General features: G+C 43.2%; 4 protein-coding genes across 15 annotated transcripts; 2 read left to right on the plus strand and 2 right to left on the minus strand.

Moving 5' to 3' along the window:
• Positions 1 to 728: 728 nt before the first annotated feature.
• On the plus strand, positions 729 to 3726 carry LOC112280991 (malate dehydrogenase, mitochondrial). The gene is made up of 7 exons (XM_024517016.2): positions 729 to 1109; positions 1302 to 1475; positions 1672 to 1840; positions 2248 to 2309; positions 2585 to 2706; positions 2895 to 3015; positions 3196 to 3726. The coding sequence occupies exons 1-7, from the start codon at positions 858 to 860 to the stop codon at positions 3337 to 3339; spliced, it is 1044 nt and encodes a 347-aa protein (XP_024372784.1). The 5' UTR covers positions 729 to 857; the 3' UTR covers positions 3340 to 3726.
• Positions 3484 to 8997, minus strand: LOC112280990 (2-deoxyglucose-6-phosphatase). 11 transcript variants are annotated; one of them, XM_024517013.2, is made up of 8 exons: positions 8194 to 8997; positions 7833 to 7928; positions 6839 to 7355; positions 6276 to 6475; positions 5915 to 6069; positions 5506 to 5767; positions 4189 to 5408; positions 3484 to 3945 (listed from the first exon to the last, which is right to left on the minus strand). In XM_024517013.2, the coding sequence occupies exons 3-7, from the start codon at positions 7293 to 7295 to the stop codon at positions 5115 to 5117; spliced, it is 1368 nt and encodes a 455-aa protein (XP_024372781.1). In that variant the 5' UTR covers positions 7296 to 7355; positions 7833 to 7928; positions 8194 to 8997; the 3' UTR covers positions 3484 to 3945; positions 4189 to 5114. The 11 variants fall into 11 exon arrangements, with proteins under 11 accessions (XP_024372781.1, XP_024372780.1, XP_073389537.1 ...); XM_024517012.2 differs by having other exon boundaries at positions 4189 to 5384; positions 6749 to 7355; XM_073533436.1 differs by having other exon boundaries at positions 3484 to 3811; positions 4212 to 5408; positions 6749 to 7355.
• A 140-nt stretch (positions 8998 to 9137) lies between these two features.
• Positions 9138 to 12365, minus strand: LOC112281584 (uncharacterized). Its single transcript, XM_090250182.1, has 2 exons — positions 12315 to 12365; positions 9138 to 9855 (listed from the first exon to the last, which is right to left on the minus strand). The coding sequence occupies exons 1-2, from the start codon at positions 12363 to 12365 to the stop codon at positions 9487 to 9489; spliced, it is 420 nt and encodes a 139-aa protein (XP_090106308.1). The 3' UTR covers positions 9138 to 9486.
• On the plus strand, positions 12248 to 16225 carry LOC112281749 (ras-related protein RIC1). Of its 2 annotated transcripts, none has more exons than XM_090249876.1 (8): positions 12248 to 12482; positions 13588 to 13660; positions 13970 to 14017; positions 14177 to 14224; positions 14544 to 14615; positions 14915 to 15070; positions 15282 to 15385; positions 15559 to 16225. In XM_090249876.1, exons 1-8 carry the CDS (start codon positions 12469 to 12471, stop codon positions 15656 to 15658), a joined length of 615 nt encoding a protein of 204 aa, XP_090106002.1. In that variant the 5' UTR covers positions 12248 to 12468; the 3' UTR covers positions 15659 to 16225. The 2 variants fall into 2 exon arrangements, with proteins under 2 accessions (XP_090106002.1, XP_090106003.1); XM_090249877.1 differs by having other exon boundaries at positions 12460 to 12811.
• Positions 16226 to 17771: the final 1546 nt, after the last annotated feature.

A 17771-nucleotide genomic window follows, 5' to 3' on the forward strand; every position in this document is an offset into this window, starting at 1 on the left:
TCTTTAGACCTCCCACATAAACCTTCACTCGCATCTGAGTCGTGTGAGGATTTCAGTTCATGGCTGGCTTCTGTCACAACGGCTTGCTTTGATACTCATCGGGTCGGAACTTGACTCAACTTCATAAAGTTGTGCAGTAAGAGAGATTTGCTGTGAATATGTAACAATCAACCAATCATTGAGCACAGAAGTGATGAATTCAGATGTTGCATTGTATCTAAATGAAACCAAAACACTACATGATACGTTATAGTTTTTGGGATCTTGTAACGATGTCAAACTTTGGTATACATAAAAACTCTTTGAGGTTTTGTTGAAGACATCATGTAGCCATAGATTTTCTCTGAAAGTATTTTACTGGGAACATTGTATATATCTTAATCTATCCCCTAAGAATTCTCTCAACAAAAATCAATACGAACTTTTAAGACTCAAGACTACATTAATTCACATCAATACGCATTTGTTAAAAACCTTGTAAACCATGCGATATTTTTCTCTTTGCATATTCATTATTACCACTCTAACAATTTCTAATACAAACACTAAAAAATAAAAATAAGTAAATAAAAAAAGGAACCAGGTGTGGGAAAGCACGTTGATTCGGCCACCCCGCAGCATCGAAGCTTCGGTGCTCCGGGGACTTGAGTTGGATCTGGACGACGTCGCAAAGCTCAGCACCTTTTTTGTCCATGGCCTCGTGAAACCCTAATTTTGTTGCCGAGTGTGGAAATTGAGGCTCTCTCTCTCGCTCTCGTCTTCACGCGCATTCTCTTCTTTGGCGTTGTATCTCCGTTGCTGTGTTCACTCCCCACCCCTTCTCCCATTGCCTCACGATTCGTCGCTAGGATTTGAGAATGGCAGCACGATTTGCCGCCGCGGGTTTGTTGAAACGGGCGCTGTCGTCCGCGCCCCAGCAGCAGGTGCGATGCATGTCGTCGCAGACTCCCAAGCGGAAGGTGGCTGTCTTGGGAGCTGCCGGTGGTATCGGTCAGCCTCTCGGACTCTTGATGAAGCTTAACCCCTTGGTGACCGATCTTTCCTTGTACGATATTGCCGGTACGCCAGGTGTGGCCAGCGATCTCAGCCACATCAACACCGGTGCTAATGTGAGTGTTGCATTCGTGCTTGGTTCTCGTTTGCGATGTGCGAGTTTTGCAGTGGCCGTTTTGGTTTTTTAGTCCTGATTTGTTCGTTTCCTTGCGGATTGTTGTTTTAATTGGACGGTGACGGACAGTGGTGGTTGGTTTACGTTGCGTCTTGTTGTAGTATGCCTCTGACTCCTTATTTGCGCTTTTTAGGTGGAGGGGTTTGCTGGAGAACAGGAGCTTGCCAAGGCACTGAAGGGCTGCGATCTAGTCATTATCCCTGCGGGTGTACCCCGCAAGCCCGGTATGACCCGTGATGATTTGTTCAACATCAATGCTGGGATCGTGAAGTCTCTTGCATCGGCCATTGCTGAGCATTGTCCAGGGGTAAGTTTCTTTCCTCTGAATAGTCGGCGTGCTCTTATATGCAGTTCATGATTCTAATGTTACGCAGAGATATGAACTGGTTACAAGGATCTTCTCGTCTCTGGAGCCTTCAATGGAGTAAGCACGTCAATTTGTGAAGGAATAATGTGTTTTAGTTCGACATTTTTCTAAGATGGTGGTGATGATGGATATTCAGGCTTTGGTGAACATGATCAGTAACCCGGTCAATTCAACCGTGCCCATTGCGGCCGAGATATTCAAGCAGAAGGGTACTTATGATCCCAAGAGGCTTTTTGGTGTCACCACCTTGGATGTGGTGCGAGCAAGAACCTTTCTTGCCCACAAGAAGGGTCTCAATGTAAAAGGTGTGCAATTTTGTCGAACAGCTTGAAGTTTTTTTTAGTTCCATCGAATCCCATTATATTACTGGCGAGTAGGTGGTCAAAATGTGGCTGCATCACGAATGAGTGTTTGCTTGCAGTGAGAACTAATGATATGGTCGGAATCCTCGAGTGTTAACGTCGAAGTAATGGGATTGGCTGTCTTTTCTAGTTTACTGCGTTGCACCTTGCCTTTATCGTATCAAGACTCGTGAAATCCTGAGATTGTTTATAGCTTGCATTGTTTTCGAGCTAAGATTCTGTCTTCATTGATTCACTGAACCCTTTTGATGAGTCTTGGAAAATTCGTTCTTGTTCCTTTGCCAAGGGTGTGTGCTTTCTGTGCATTGTGTATCCATAATTGACTCCCGTGTGTTTTGGGTTGTATATAGATGTTGATGTCCCTGTTGTAGGAGGTCATGCTGGCATTACCATCCTTCCTCTCTTTTCACAGGTAATTTCTGCAACTACATCTTAATACTTATTATTCTTTGGTTTGCGTCTAATTTGCATGCAGATGTTTTGAATAGTTAACGGTCTTCAATGGGTTCTGGGTTCTTGGGTGATACATAATTCTTTCTAGCGTGTTAAGGATGTGTATGGACCTTCTGCGAGTGAAGGCTGTCGTGTTTGAGAGGCAGTTACTGGTAATTTGTATACTATTGTCTGTTGTTTCCTTCGTTAATCTGCTCCCAGCCTGCTGATTCTTCCTGAAATTCCTCGCTCCAGGCCACTCCTAAAGTTGATTTGAGTGACGAGGAACTCGAGGCTCTCACCAAGCGGACTCAAGATGGTGGAACAGAGGTTGTACAAGCCAAGGCGGGCAAGGGCTCTGCTACTTTGTCAATGGCGTAAGTTTCCTTTTCCTTTGAGCGTGTTCAATTTCTTAACTGTGCCAGAAACATTGGTCTGGAAGCCGCAGGTTGGGCTGTTTCATGTTGTTTTAAAAGTCTTTGCACGCTCTAATTTATGAATTGATAACCGGCATTATGGTGCAGGTTTTGGTTGTCCGTTCTGATCTGTACACGTTGTTTTGCAGATATGCTGGAGCGCTTTTTGCTGAGTCTTGCCTGAAGGGCCTCAATGGTGCTCCAGATATCGTGGAGTGCAGCTATGTGGCATCAACTGTTGTTCCTGGCTTGCCTTACTTTTCATCAAAGGTGTAATTTCCTTCTCTTTCGCATGCCAGCTGTGAAGCTCCAATAGAAGCTTGACTTTTCACTATGTGCCAATTGACTTGCATTGTGTAGAATGTTGTTGAGTAATTTCAGTTTATCCACACCATGTAACAGTTCCACTTTTTTTTTTTTTTTTTTTTTTGTTTTTTTTTGACATGACAGGTGCGCTTGGGTCCTAATGGTATCGAGGAAATTCTAGGCTTGGGCAGCCTTTCAGATTATGAGCAAAAGGGTTTAGAAGGATTGAAATCCGAGTTGATGTCCTCCATCGAGAAGGGTGTTAACTTCGTGAATGTGAAGGCTTGAAGTCGGTAGAAGCAATGCTCCTCGTGCATCTGTAGCTCTGATCTCTGTTAGTGGGTTTTTACAGCGCTCTCGTTACAGCGATCTGAATAAGTAGAGTGAATAATGTTTCTCCAATTCTTCGATTGGACATCAGTTTACGTAGTCTCGCTCCTATCTGCCAACTTCAAGATCTTGTCATCTTACGGGTAAACTGAGAAAATAGTGTTTTTTTTTGGTATCACACGCTGTGGGTTTTATTAGTCAAAGTCTTGATACGTACGCCGAGTCGTCTCCGAATGGAAATCCTGCTTCCTTGTTGCTTTGTAATCCCTCCAATGTTCGAATTACCTCAATATAATTATTTCAGTTTTTTGACGCTAGTTGGAAAGCTAATTAGTTTTGAACTTATCCAAATTCTCGAGTCATATTAGCAATGTGTTAACATCCACTAGGTATTTCCATTCATTGCTGCATTTTCAACTTGGATTCTTCACTGCGAATTTTTTTCAACATTTAACCATTATTATCCTTGACGATGAGAGGCATCAACTGTCCCAACATGCTGAGAACAGGGGGACTCTTGCTTAAAAAATGATTGATTGGGAGTAAGGGATATTTGGTAAAATCCTACGATATTTACGTGGTTACGATTAGTTGGCATTCATCAATATACATGTGCATAAGAATATACTTCTCTCTATTTGTTGTATTTTCTAAGATTTCGAACATTTCTTTTACAATCAATGCGAACTTAGTTCAAAAATAATGAAATATAACTATATTGTTTTCATTAAATTGTAATGTTCTCATAAATTGATAAGAATTCAAGCTAGAAATGTAACAAAAGGACGTAGAAAAATGTAAAAGTACCCAGATTATATTATAACCGATACCTCCAATTCAAATAATACTTTATTTTCCGAAGTATTCGTAGAAAGTTACTTTCCACCAAATACAGTAATAATCATAATAAAGCTTCATAATTTCCTTTATGTTTAGAATATAATCACAGGATAGAAAGAAAATATTATACTATAAAAATCTAACTTTTTAAAACATAAAGAATTAAATTAGAATGATTCTTGCTTCAATCTAATGGTTGCACATTGATGTGAAATTATAGTATTCAGTACTTTAGAAGAGGCTCTTGCATAATAATGCTTGAGATCTTAATATTAATAAATCTAAAGCTTAAACAAAATACTCAGTAATTTAAATTTTGTTTCTAATTTAATAATTAATAAAAAAATAAGCAATTTAATTAACATCAAATGTTTATAGTTTATTTGTAGAAATAAAAAACTTATTTATTTTAAAATTAAAATTTACAATTTAATTTACAAAAAATATTTATATTTTGAAAAGAGGAAACATTGCTCAAAATAAAGATTTTACATTTTATCTTATAAAACTTATTACAAGTGGAATTAAATAGGATAACAAAGAAAACAGTGCTTCAATATGATTTCATTGTCCTCAGTGCACTAAATTATGAAAACAAAAGACAAAAAAGCCATTTAAATAGATTAGAAGAAAAGGAAAGAAAAATATTTAAAAAAATCATAAAACATGAGAATATCAACCTCTAATCTATGCAACTTGACTGGAGAAACAAGGAAGTAAGATCCTCCTTTCTTCATTCACTTCTATCCATTCCTATCCAATTTTAGGGCAAGAAAATTCTCCAAAGTGGGATAATACCCATTCATTTATTTACCCAATAATGGAGATGACAATACACTCCCCTTTATGTATTAGGTTTCGTAGTGTCTTCATGGGAACGCAATGACGCCCACTTACGAGGAGGTGGGAACGGTGACGGGCACGGGCGGCGGCGACCCGGCCGAGGAGGACGAGGACCCCGTCCCCGGCCCGTGATTCGGCGACAAGAGTTTTGTGGCGGCGCAGGCATCCTCGCCCAACGCCATCCACAGCGCCGCGTCGTCGTAGTTTTGGATCAACACCGACGCACCACTGCGCTTCAACACGGCACCGGGATGGCCTGTGAGCAATCCCACCACCGGCGATCCTGCTGCTTTTCCCGCCGCCACGCCTGATGGCGAATCCTGCACTCCGCACAAAAGAATCCCCTAAATCGGAGGACTTAGTGGCCGAGTTTCAGGTTTTGGTTTCCAGCTTCGATGTGTCAGGGAGTTGTGTAGAATGACCGACAGTAGAGGTTCTTACCTCCATTACCAGGCATTGGTTCGGTTCCAGGCCCAGGAACTTGATGGCTTTCAGATATGGGTCGGGATGCGGTTTGGGGTTGTCGCATTCACTCCCCGCCACAACGATTTCGAAGAAGTCGGGGATATTCAGTGCGGATATGACTTGCTCCGCGTTCAATCGCGGAGAGTTTGTCACTGCTGCTCGACGAAGCCCTCGTTTCTTCACGTACTCGATAAACTGGAGAAAGCCGGGGATGGGCTGGAGGTCCTTGGATGCCAACCTGGTCACCATCTACGGAGTTTATTCAGAAGGCGTTTACTAACCGTGTATTGCGTGTTAGCTATCAACAGGTTCACTTCTTCTCACCTCGCACAAGACGAAGCAAGTTATGAGTTCGCACAATGAGGATTCCTCGAGCCGGACTCACTTTCTGTAGCGAGCTTCCTTCTCGTCCATCATTTCAACTCGCATTTTCTCTTCCATTTCAGGCATGAGTTCGTCTGCGATGACGTAGTTCAGTTTACCGCTCATTTGGCGGATAAAGAACTCATGGCTGATGGGTACACCTCCATTATACCCTGCCTGCATCCACATCTCTGCACCCGTTCTATAATCATTCACCTTTACATTACAAAACAAATTCTGTACAGGTAGTTGGAAATCCAAAGAGCAACCAGATACTGATGTTCCCGAGATATGCTCATATCCTGCTAAGGAAATACGCCTGTGTTTTAATATAGAACGATGAAATGCCAAAAAACCTGAACTTGATCGACGGCACCGCCTACCTCAGCAAGAATCTCTTGAAAGGCTAAGAAATGGATCGGATCTGAATCCGCGATCGTTCCGTCAATATCAAACAAGATGGCCTTCAACTTGTCTCCCTGGGGTAAAGGCAAACCCAACTTGTCATGATGGTCATAGTCGTCTCCAGTTAGCGCACAGAGCTTCCACTCCTCTTTCGACGCATGGGTTTCGACCTTCTGTTCTGCAAACTCATCACTTATTTCATGGGCTGCTCTAAGGATAATTTTTTTCATGTATAGTTGCTTCGAACAATGATCTTGACCTATTTGACAACACTAGTGCGACCCACAAGACCATATGTAGACAGTCAGCAAGAAATTTCTACAGCGCCAGTATGATATCTACAATTGGATTGGTCGCTTGCTTGTACCAGTTTCCAATAGCATGCCGTAGTTCCTGAACCACACTCGAAACAATCACATACTCGAGAAAGTGAGCTCCGAAAGAGAATCACCCCTAGTTTGCGATCGGAACACTCCCTCGACTGACCCCTGGTTCGAATGCCATACTATAGAAGTGTCGTCTTTTAAGCCATTACAATCACCTGATTGTGGGCACCTCTTTCTGTCCTCGACGCTTTTCCTGTTTTTCTCTTCATTCCCTTCAATTTCTTTCTTCACGTCCACCTCTTTCTTCCTCTCGCACTCCTGTCTGTTCTCTGACAATTGGGAGGTGGTAGTTGCCAGATTTTTGCCATTGGTGGTGACTGCATTAAGATTGGTGGGGTCTGTGGGCTTTGAGAGATTGCATGAATTATCAGAGCAATCGCCTGGAATGATATCCTTGCGATCAGCAGATTCAGAACCGATATTTGAACCTTGATGATTTCTGGATTTGCATTTACAACTTGTTTCACATCTGCAACTGTCTCCGACATGTCCTCCTTTCCCTGAACCACAATCTTTGCCACACTTTCCTCCAGTAGTGCAACATTGTTGGACAATCCCCTCCGACACTGATGTGGCGAGAATGGATGGCTTCTCGTTGGTTGGGCTTAACATGATGTCCCACTATTATCTCTCTATTTAATAGCAATGAGAGCTTGTACCTGCTCTATTGCACTGCACATTTGCTGCAGTCAATTTTTTGTGTGTTTTGTGTGCATTTGCCAGATGATTGTACCCCCGGGTCGAGGTGCCCATGAAGTTCACTTGGTATTCTCAAGGACTGCCTCTTCGACACGCTCAAAAGATGAACTATATGGGCGAACATGCAGAATGCACAGCACAGGTTTCAAGAAACAGAAGCCGATACAATTAGAATGAAAAGCACTTGTATGAACTCGATGCTGTAGTACAAGCTTGCAGAATGCAATGTCGTGGACTTGAGCAGTGAGGACTGCAAAGAAGTTTGTGTATCGTAGTTCGTGTGCACTCAGCGAATGAAGCTAAAGATGAAACTGACGCAATGAAAGAAGGACAAACGTAAAAAGGAAGCTAAAATAAAATTAGGAACCATACAATGGGACTTAGTTTTAAAAATATACATGAGGAAGCATTGAATGAAGTTTTGGGCCAGTGAAATGCATATTTGCTTACATGAAATGCTATGATTTGGTTCCGAGATTCGAAGGTCTGTCCACAGCATCGCTCGCAAGCTGCATCATCGACATCTTCGACCTAAGTGCAGAACTCCTGTGTGAAAAGGCGTAAACTCCGTTAAGTTAACCCATCTCCAAATTTCATGTTGTGCACAAATACATAAATTATCACGCTCTCGCTGTGCAGCGTCAATCTGTTACAATTTGAATTAGAAATAATACTTTCAGGCAAAGCAGCCCACATGACCGCATGTGACAAGTTTTGTGGGCAATCCAGATCAGTTATTGACGATTACATAAAGAACACTGAACCACTTCCTCCTACGGACTCAAAGTACCAGAAGAAAGAGGATGCTTACAATCTGAGAAGCAGAATGCAAAAACAGCAGCAGAACGATATTTTCTCCTTGTGGTAGTGAAGAGAGGAGTGGCACCCGGCAGGTTACATGGAAACTCTTGTTGGTGGCTGTTGAGAACTGGACGATGTCGATTCACGTACGGGCGTGCCCATAGGCTCCATCAAGGCCTTGAAACTGCCCGCCTGTGATTTCGTAGACCGTTCGCTGGCAAGCCCATCACCACGGGAGGGATGCGAACTGTAAAACTGAACTGAAATTCGTTCTGTGAAATAGTAAGGGGGTTGTAATTGAAGACGCAGTTTCATTCCCCATTTCTTCCCCGGTCATTGAGAGTTCCCCACCAATAGCATGCACAAGATAACGTAAATTGGGCTGCTTCAGTAATGTCTGTATCATGGGTCATAACTTTTTCCACTTCAAAGCGGACATTATTATTTCAAGACCCAGATAGGCCTTGCACTCTTAAACTGGATCTCGCCTTCCTTGTACTTTCGTACACAATGAAGTTGTCAAATCACATGTAGACACCAATACGCCTTGCCACATGTAATTTGTTCGGTTCAGGACCTGTCTGTATGTGAGGTTCCTTGCTCTTGTGATCAGAGCATTTATCTCTGCATTCAGTTTGAGCGCAGAACCGAATGCAGACAATTCAAAGCAGGGATCATCACTTAAGAGCTTAACAATCCTCATCAAAGCAACAGAGCTCATAATAAGTGCCCAAGGCTTCTTAACTAATCAATATCAATACAACAAATACATCATTTCGTGATCCTTCATTTTTCAAGTACAACCAACAGAAAATTAAATAAATAAATTGCAACACTCTTCTGTTTCCATTGCAGATTCCTGCGATCTTTTACGATCCAACTCTTCAACGCAAATTGACATGAACCACTTTGAAGAAACATCACATCCAAGTGGAATGCACTATACACCACTGCTAGCAGTAACTTTGTGAGCAGGATTCCATACCCCGCGATTGAAAGAATGCCTTGGGAGTGTGTGAGGAATCAACCCGTGTCTGAATGAGGAAAAATCATCACAGAATCGGCACAAGATCGCGAAGGTACCATTGAGAAAAAGCCCCAAACGTCGTTAATTTCCTTCCGCTAACCTTAGACTTCAAGTTGCTCCATTGTAACCTCAAGAGAGAGTATTACGACTACCTCAGCATTAAAAGAAGACCTAATAGAGGGACACCTACAGGTTGAGGCAATCCCCACAAATCACGACTACGCATTGCACTACCTTTTTCTTTTCTTTTTTCTTTGTTTTCCAACAATGCGAACCCTAGCTCGCCTCAGCTTCCTCTTCCGCTGCAAGGCGCTCCAAAGCCTGTATGTGCGCCCAGGTCTCAATTCGAGTGTCTGGCTTGGCCGGGAGACCCACAGTGAGCATGAGCGTGGTCAGAATCCCGGTGAAATAATGCGAGGCTTCCCAATCTTCCCATTTACGCTTTTGGCCAGGCAGAAGGGGCGTCTCCGCAAACAAAATTCCATTGGGACCCTCTTGCGTGCCAGGTGCGAACCAGCTCCCGCCTCCGCCATGGCCTCCCGCAGTCTCTGCATCTGCAGCGCCCTGCGTATCAGGCGGCCCGGTGCCATTGCTCCCCCGCACAACGCAACGCAACGCAACAACGCTCACGTCAGTAACCACTAACTACAATTGCGACGGAAGACCCACAACCATGAGCTCTGCAATCTCCGGAACCATAATTGTTTCCTCTCCGTTCAGGGAATCAAACTCAATGGAATGAGATGTGATCGTGTCTTTCGATCGATCGATCGTCGTTTCCGATACATGCGTGGTGATGATCCCATCCATGGACAACGCCGCACTTATGTTTCCGTGATTCCCCACTATTTTTGCACTGACAGCTTACGGGGTTTCCATCTTGTAGAGATTCAAACAGAATCGGAAACAACGCCCCATTTGCATTATTCAAAACATTCAAATGGATGCTCTTGTGTACTTGATAAGTATGAGCCCGTTTGGCAAGGTGGTCTTGTTAGAGAAGGTTTTTGGCATTTAACAACTATGTATTTGGAGTTGCAATATTATTTGTTGAATTCATTTGTTGAAAGAAATCTACAACAACATATAGAAAGAGAACAACAATTTAGATAAAATTAGATAAAAAATATATGTATAGTTTTTTTGTTTTATTTCAAACAAATTCCTGGACAAGTATTGTTAGTGTAAACTTGATATTTGTTGTTGCGCTAAAAAATTATTTTGGATATTTTATTTTAGAAGGGGTTATCATCAAACATACATTTGTTGTTTTAAATGTATTTTATCAAAGGGGTGTAAGATTTTGGCTTACTACACTTGAGTGGTTTTTAAAGTTGTTTCGATTAGTAGACATTACTGAGTTTTTAAAGACGAAAATTACTGAAAAGAAAAGAAGAAAAAGATGACTTTCAAATTAATTTTCTTATTAATTAATTTATATTTATATTTATATATATCAATTATCAAAAAATGCGCAAAAGATTTGACAATCCTAACTTTTATTTGAATTGTACTTTGTAACTTAAGAATGTGAAGTTGGAATTGCTAGTAAGTATAAATTAACATATTCTAGTAAATTTCTATTATATAATTAAATTTATATCAAGCTACTAATTATTTCAGAAAAAATATAAAAAATTATATGCTATTTTTAATAGATGTTTATAGTAGCTTAGTAACAAGTCCAAGTACAATAGTTTTTGCAACTATTTTTAATAATATGGATTCATTCCATTTCTTAATCAAGTCCTTGTTATTTTTTTTATAGATAACTTCATCAATATTTTAAAAACAAAATACTTTGCGAACTTTAATTAAAATTAGAACATAAATTATTTAATGAAAATAAAACTTAATTGGACTACAAATAAGTGATTTATTCTTATGTCAAAACAAGTAATTTAATTACATAGCCTTTAAAGAAATTAAAATTAAAATTAAAAAGTTTATTATGGGTTATTCTCATTGGTGATTATCATAGCATTAGTAGAGGATAAAGACTTTGACCTGAGTTTTATTGAGATTAATTATGGTTTACAACTTTAACGTGGTCTTTGTGATAATAAGAGGCCAAATAGTACTTCTAAGTGATATATAGAAAACTTAACATTCACAAAAATCGTCATGAAACAACACAATTTAACCAATACATGGTTAAAATACAAAATGCATAATGCAAAAAAGTTTCCCAGAGGTCATTTCAATATGACAATGAATTGTAAAATATAGTATTATTTTAATTACTGAGTAGCATCTCTAATGTAAAAAATGTCTTGTTCCAGTAGAACATAATTTATAAAGATCAAATTCAAACACAACCCATGGCCATCAACAATGTATATACAACCAATTTTGAAATAAAATCCAAAAACCATTAAATTATACTTTAACACAAGCACAAAATATGAAATCAATCCACAAATTTTATAAAACTGTAGATGATTTAACAAAATATGACAAAAGGATTACAACAATGGCTGGCTGACTTCTATGTTACTTTCATGATTATGGACACACAATTACAACATAGATGCTCATGCATCATTCCTAACAATGATATACACAATAATCTGTTGTGAATGAATTACATAGCCTCAGGGCATTTGCTAAAACTGAAATGCAAACAAAGTGTATGATTGTGAATCATGGGAAATCCTTGTCAATTTGAACAGAAGAATGAACACAACATCACCTTCCAACCACACACTCCACATAATTTTGACCCACTAAAGTGCAGTCTGCACTCATTGTAGCGTTTTAGAATGGCAATAATGGCATGTAAAAAACAAATCATTCAGACCCAAGATTGGCAGCAGGATCATGGGGCCGTGTTTGAAACCTCATGAATAACACAAAATTCAATAATTTGCATGTGGCTTGAACAAAGTCATTAAAAAAACACTTCCTATAAAATGCTTAAGATTGTTGGAAAAAACCCACTTTTGTCCTCCACGGCGGATCCAACACCTTGATCCATCTACCAATTGTACAAGAAAACCGAAGAACTCACGCACGTGGGGGGATCTTCGAAAATCCTAGATGCAAGGCCTGGCCCAGCTGTGATAGGTGGAGCAAGCAGGGAGTGAAGGGGGGCGTAGAATTACGCCATAGCCATGGCCTCCAGTTGAGCCAGAGTCCTCCTCCGCCATAGCCATAGCCAGACCTAGAGTTACAGAGCGAGAGAGTGAAAGAGGATCCAATTGGAAGGCGATCGGAGTCAGATAGATACCCAGAAGACGGATCCGGAAGGAAGGCACGATGAATCCCGAATAGTGAGTGCCCCAGTTTTGTTGGAGTTTTGGGTGGGAGGTTGCGTTGATGCTTGCAGTGCAGTTTTTTGTGGTGGTGGTGGTGGGGGGTTGAATTAGTTAGGGGAGGTGGTGGCATCTGCGGAGCTGCAGATCAGTGGATCTTGATAGTGTGTGTGTGCGGGGCACGGAATGTGGGGGTTGCGGTGGTTTGTGGCAGCGGCAGTGGAAAGGACGGATCATTGAGGGCGTGTAGTTGACAGTGTAGCCCGTGAGGGGGCTGGCGGGGATTGAGAGTTGGGATAGGAGTGTGGAAACGGGGAGCGTTGGAGTGGATGTGTGATGCATGTGTGGTAAGAAAATAGTGCTCTGCTCCTGTCAGGAGCGGAGCTACACGAAGTCCTTGTATGTCCTGACTTTGCTTCTTTCTTGTAATTTTGAGTCTCGAAAATCACATTTGGTTTTTTTTCGCAAGGTAGGTGTAGCTGAGAGCTTTTGACGATTTGTCTGTGTCGACTTTTGAGTCTCTATTCGGAGTCCTTATGAGGGGCATGACATGGCGCGCAAGGATGACAATTGAGGCCTGGGTAGGTTGGTTGAGAGGATCGAACGATGTGTGGAGTCGTTTTTACCGTGAAAGGGTGAGGAGATTGTATAATTGTGGTTGGCAAAGTGCGTGTTGCTGGAACAGTGTCGGCTGCTCAACCTCTTGAGCATCGGTGGAAGACCTGCCAGATGTTGTTGGATGTCAGACTGCATATTGGTGACGTGGTCTACATGAGGTGGTAGTTTGATGGTCGCTTGACCATCGCGCACGATAAGATCGTTTTAGGGTTTATGTCGTGGAGTGTGTGAATACGCGTGCCAAATGTTGCGCCGGGCAGCGGTGGATGGGTAGTGTAGCGTGGTTTTGAGGGTTTGGGTGAAGTGTGTCCGGGCATGTTCGGCGTGGGGTTCAAACTTGGTAAAGTGTGGTGGGTCTGATCAAGAAAGATGCAGGAGTTGGTTGGGATGGATTATGGTGGTGTATGCAGATATGAATTGGTGGTGACAAACGAGCAGAATTTAGCCCACAGGATGAGGAGCATGATGAGTCGTGACTGATGGACGTGGGTGGTGGGTTTGGCAGTGATTACCTTTTCAAGCTGTTGCTGATCGGAGACTCCGGTGTTGGAAAGAGTTGCCTTCTGCTACGATTTGCAGTATGGTTCTATTCTCAAGCTTTTGATGTGCACAGATGATAGCATGAAAGCTTTGGAAGACGGACATGGTGTGGGTTGGGAAATGGTTGAGAGGGAGTAGGAATTAGTAGGTATAGGCGCATGCGGAGATGAGGGGCGTGATGTGGATGAGTTTGTGTTTTTATTTACATTTTTTTATCGCGGGTTGGATGGTGGGGGGTTGGATGGTGGAGGGTTGGGGAAGGAGTGTCGAGGAAGGTTGCAACGGAATGGCACGAAGCGAGAGAGGAATTTGAGCTGGGCTGATGGGAAGTGTGGTTGGATGTGTAGGACGACTCGTACCTGGAGAGCTACATCAGCACAATCGGTGTGGACTTTGTGAGTGACCACATTTAGCAGCGTGGCACGTGGATGTGGTGAATTGGGTGGAGATTTGTGAAGCCGTGGCTGTATGTGCGACGTATGTAGGTTTAATATTTATGAGGCGTTTGTCCCGCAGTGGTGGGTTTACTGAGCGAGAGAAATTGTGCGTGACAGAAAATACGGACTGTGGAGCTGGAGGAGAAGACCATCAAGTTGCAGATTGTGAGTGTTGTTTGGAGGGTTGCCTCAGCAACCTTTTTGTTAGTAGTGCAGCTTGTAGGATGTGTTGAATAAGTGGGGTGCACGTTTGGTAGGAGGCATTGTCCTCTTAAGGGGTGGGGCATTTTGGAATTGATTTATGGCGTGGTTGAGAAGCTGTGCGTGTGATGGGATCAAGTAGTTTTGCGCGATTGTTGTTGGAAATGGCATAGCGGGATTTTGGTGCAGTCGATGCTTAAATGCTGTGCATGGTGTAGTGTAGGGGTATGGAGTTTGGGGTGTGTTGGTGATGTGCTAACGTATGGTGACGTGGTGAATGCAGTGGGATACTGCTGGTCAGGAGAGGTTCCGGACCATCACAAGCAGCTACTATCGTGGAGCGCACGGGATCATTGTGAGCAAGAATTAGGCTGCGTTTGTGCATGCATGTGGTGTTGGGTGGCAGGTTATAGGCGTAGAGAAAGCGGAGTTGGGTGGGATCGTTGGGAATTGGTGGAAGGTAGATTGAGTTGCAACGTTGATAGGCTGTTAGGATTGAGGTGGCAGGCATTGTGCTGGTTGGGCGAGGGTTTTTTGTGTATGGTGAGGTGGAGGAATGGAGTGGAGTGGGGGTGGGAGGCTTGGGTGTGTGCGTGTGTGTGGATGGTAACGGAAGAGAGTTGTTGTTGTTGTTGTTGTTGTTGTTGAGTGCAGGTTGTGTACGACGTGACAGACCAGGAGAGCTTCAACAACGTGAAGCAATGGTTGAGTGAGATCGACCGGTACGCGAGCGAGAACGTGAACAAGCTGCTGGTGGGCAACAAGTCAGATCTGGCGTCGAAGAAGGTGGTGGATTATGCAACTGCAAAGGTGTGTGGCGGGAAGGTGGAGGAGTAGGTTTGGGCGGGAGGAAAGGGAGTGGTGTGATAGGTTGGGTGTGGTTGTGGATGTGGGATGGCGGTGTTGAGGTAGGGTTGGAGGGGGCTGAGTGGTGGGGCGTGGTGTTGGAGCGACGAGGAGTTTGATGGGCGTGAAGGGGTGGGACGGGGGAGAGGCTGATGAGTTGGTGGTGGGTTGGCAGGCATTTGCGGACGAGATTGGGATTCCGTTTTTGGAGACGAGTGCGAAGAATGCTACGAACGTGGAGCAGGCGTTTATGACAATGGCAGCGGAGATCAAGAACAGGTAGGAATGAGACGTGAGTAAATGTGGTCGCAGGGCATGCAGGATGGTGGTTGTGAGTGATGGGTGGTGGGGTGGGTGGTGTGTGGGGATGTTTGAGCAGCGTTGAGGGGTGGATGGGGGTGAAAGCAGAGTGATGACGATAGTGGGGATGTGTGTTTATGTGTGTGTGGCAGGATGGCGAGTCAGCCCGCGTTGAGCAGCACAAGCAGGCCGAACAATGTGACGAACCTGCGAGGACAGGCTATTCCGCAGAAGAGTGGGTGCTGCTCATAGGGGAGGTGTTGGGAGGTGGGGCAGAAAGCGGAGGAGTTTGGTTATGTTGTCGTTTTGGTGGAGTCTGGAGATTGGTGTGGTGGTGGTTGCGGTTGGGAGAAGTGGTGGAGGGTGGTGAGAGGAGCAGAGGTTGAATGCGGAGGTTTCAGTAGCGCATGCGAGTAGATAGGTACATAAATTTTTGGATAGTGATCTTCATGGAGCAAGAACTGATTGAATCAATTGAAGTGCCCAGCGCGCATTCCCGCTGATGAGAGGGAATCCGTATGGTGCAGTGGGTTGAGGGGAGGAGTGATTTGTTTTACTCTTGCGCGTCCGAACTATTGTAAAGTGGGGATTGGGTCGGATCGTTTACGTGGGCTTAGGTTTTTTTAGTACCGTGGTTAGGTATCTGCTGACCGGAAGGTGGATATTCAATGCATAATTTCTTTGCAGTGCAATATGGAGGACCGATCCTTTTGGGTTCGTAAGATTTATGAGTCAAAGAATTTTCAGGAACAATCTGCATTGATATCCATGTAATGCAATTGCATAAGATTCATTTGTTTGATTATCTTGCAATCATAATTTCTCAGTCAAGTTTCATTGTAATGAAATTTCTGTACCCGCAAGAATTGTGAATAGCATAGTTTGGAACGTTACTGTTTGGACAACTTAATCGCGGTCGGATGTTGTTAATATTAATTTGATCTCAAACGTCACTGTTTTGTTATATGGTTTGACGAGTTTCAAAGCTGTGTATCAGTGAAAATTGAGTTACTTGACTGTCTAGTATTGATTTTACACAATGAAGTACTTTATGATCTAGAAGTGTAAAATTGATGAATTTGAGGACGTCACTATCATTCTTGTTGTCAACCTGTTCCGCACTTTCCCTCTTGCCCACCACCAAATCATAAGCGCCGAAGGTGATGCAGACGACGAGGAGCCTGTCACGGACCCCACATGGCCGCAATTTGCAAATTGAGTATGAGTTCCTGTTACGGTCGTGGAGAAGGATTCCAAGCTGCCCGAAGTTCCGGACGTGGTGGTGGCGAAGGGTCCAGAATTAAAGCTGTGAACAAGCCAAGGAAGGTCTAAGCACGACAGCCACGTCTGTCATGGGTATCGATGATACAGTGGACCAGTGGACGATGGAGCTCGACAGCTCAGCCGAACAACGAGGTCTGTGAGAGGCATCGATGATAAAAGGAGAGCGGCGGACGGTGCAGCGCGATTACAGTGGGGCATAAATCCACAGTAAGAGCAGTGGGGATCTTTTTTGACAGGAGGCTTGTTTTTTCGGGTTAAGGCGGAGAGGAAGTAGATTTCGCAGGAAAAGGAGAGCGGAGGGCGTCCTTCAGAATTAGTTTTGGGCTTTCTCGTTGGCGCAAGATTAGAACAGACGGGTGGATCACAAGGTTTAGCAGGTGGGTAAGCGAGGACTGAGCAGTGGCTCGGAAACCTTTTGAGATCTGATTTGGAGCAGCAGCAGTGGTTCTTGTCTCGTTCGGAAGCCCCGATACTCATGATTCTAGTTGTACTACGGATGCACTCGTTAGATCAGCATTGAATGTATACTATACTATGCACCATTGTGATTTGAATATTGTGAAATGCCGCGTGAGCTTATTGCCTTCTGAGACTTGGATGTGGACGCCGCTATTAGTTCTTCAGAGCCAAAATTGTATTGGGCCCGCGCATCCGTTACAGACAAGCAGTTTGAATCCAAACAATAAACATCTACACGAAACAGAGCGATTGGAGACTGCATCACAGATTCTATTTTCGGAGTAGCACAAGTAGTGGTGGGCCAAAAGTCCTTCTTTTGCTTTGCTTTGCTTTCACCAAGTGCGGCGCGGCGTTTTATGCCAACACCATATCACTATTTTGACGGCAATTGTTGTGCAGAGACTGATAAATTTTTGGTAACATCTGAATTAACTCGTGGTCTGGTTCGGCAATTTGGATCAACTTTCTCACTTCGGAGGAATAATTATCAGAGATCAACAGTTGGATTGTGTTGCAAATATGTGTGTTACAAAAGCTGCTTAAATGTTTTGGTTCCAACAAGCTAAAGATTGCATCGTAAAGAGTATCAAAGAGATTGGAGTGGTTATTGGCTAAAGAGCCT

Source organism: Physcomitrium patens, chromosome 4 (assembly GCF_059467195.1).
Source record: "Physcomitrium patens ecotype Gransden chromosome 4, ASM5946719v1, whole genome shotgun sequence".
Taxonomy (NCBI): domain Eukaryota; kingdom Viridiplantae; phylum Streptophyta; class Bryopsida; order Funariales; family Funariaceae; genus Physcomitrium; species Physcomitrium patens.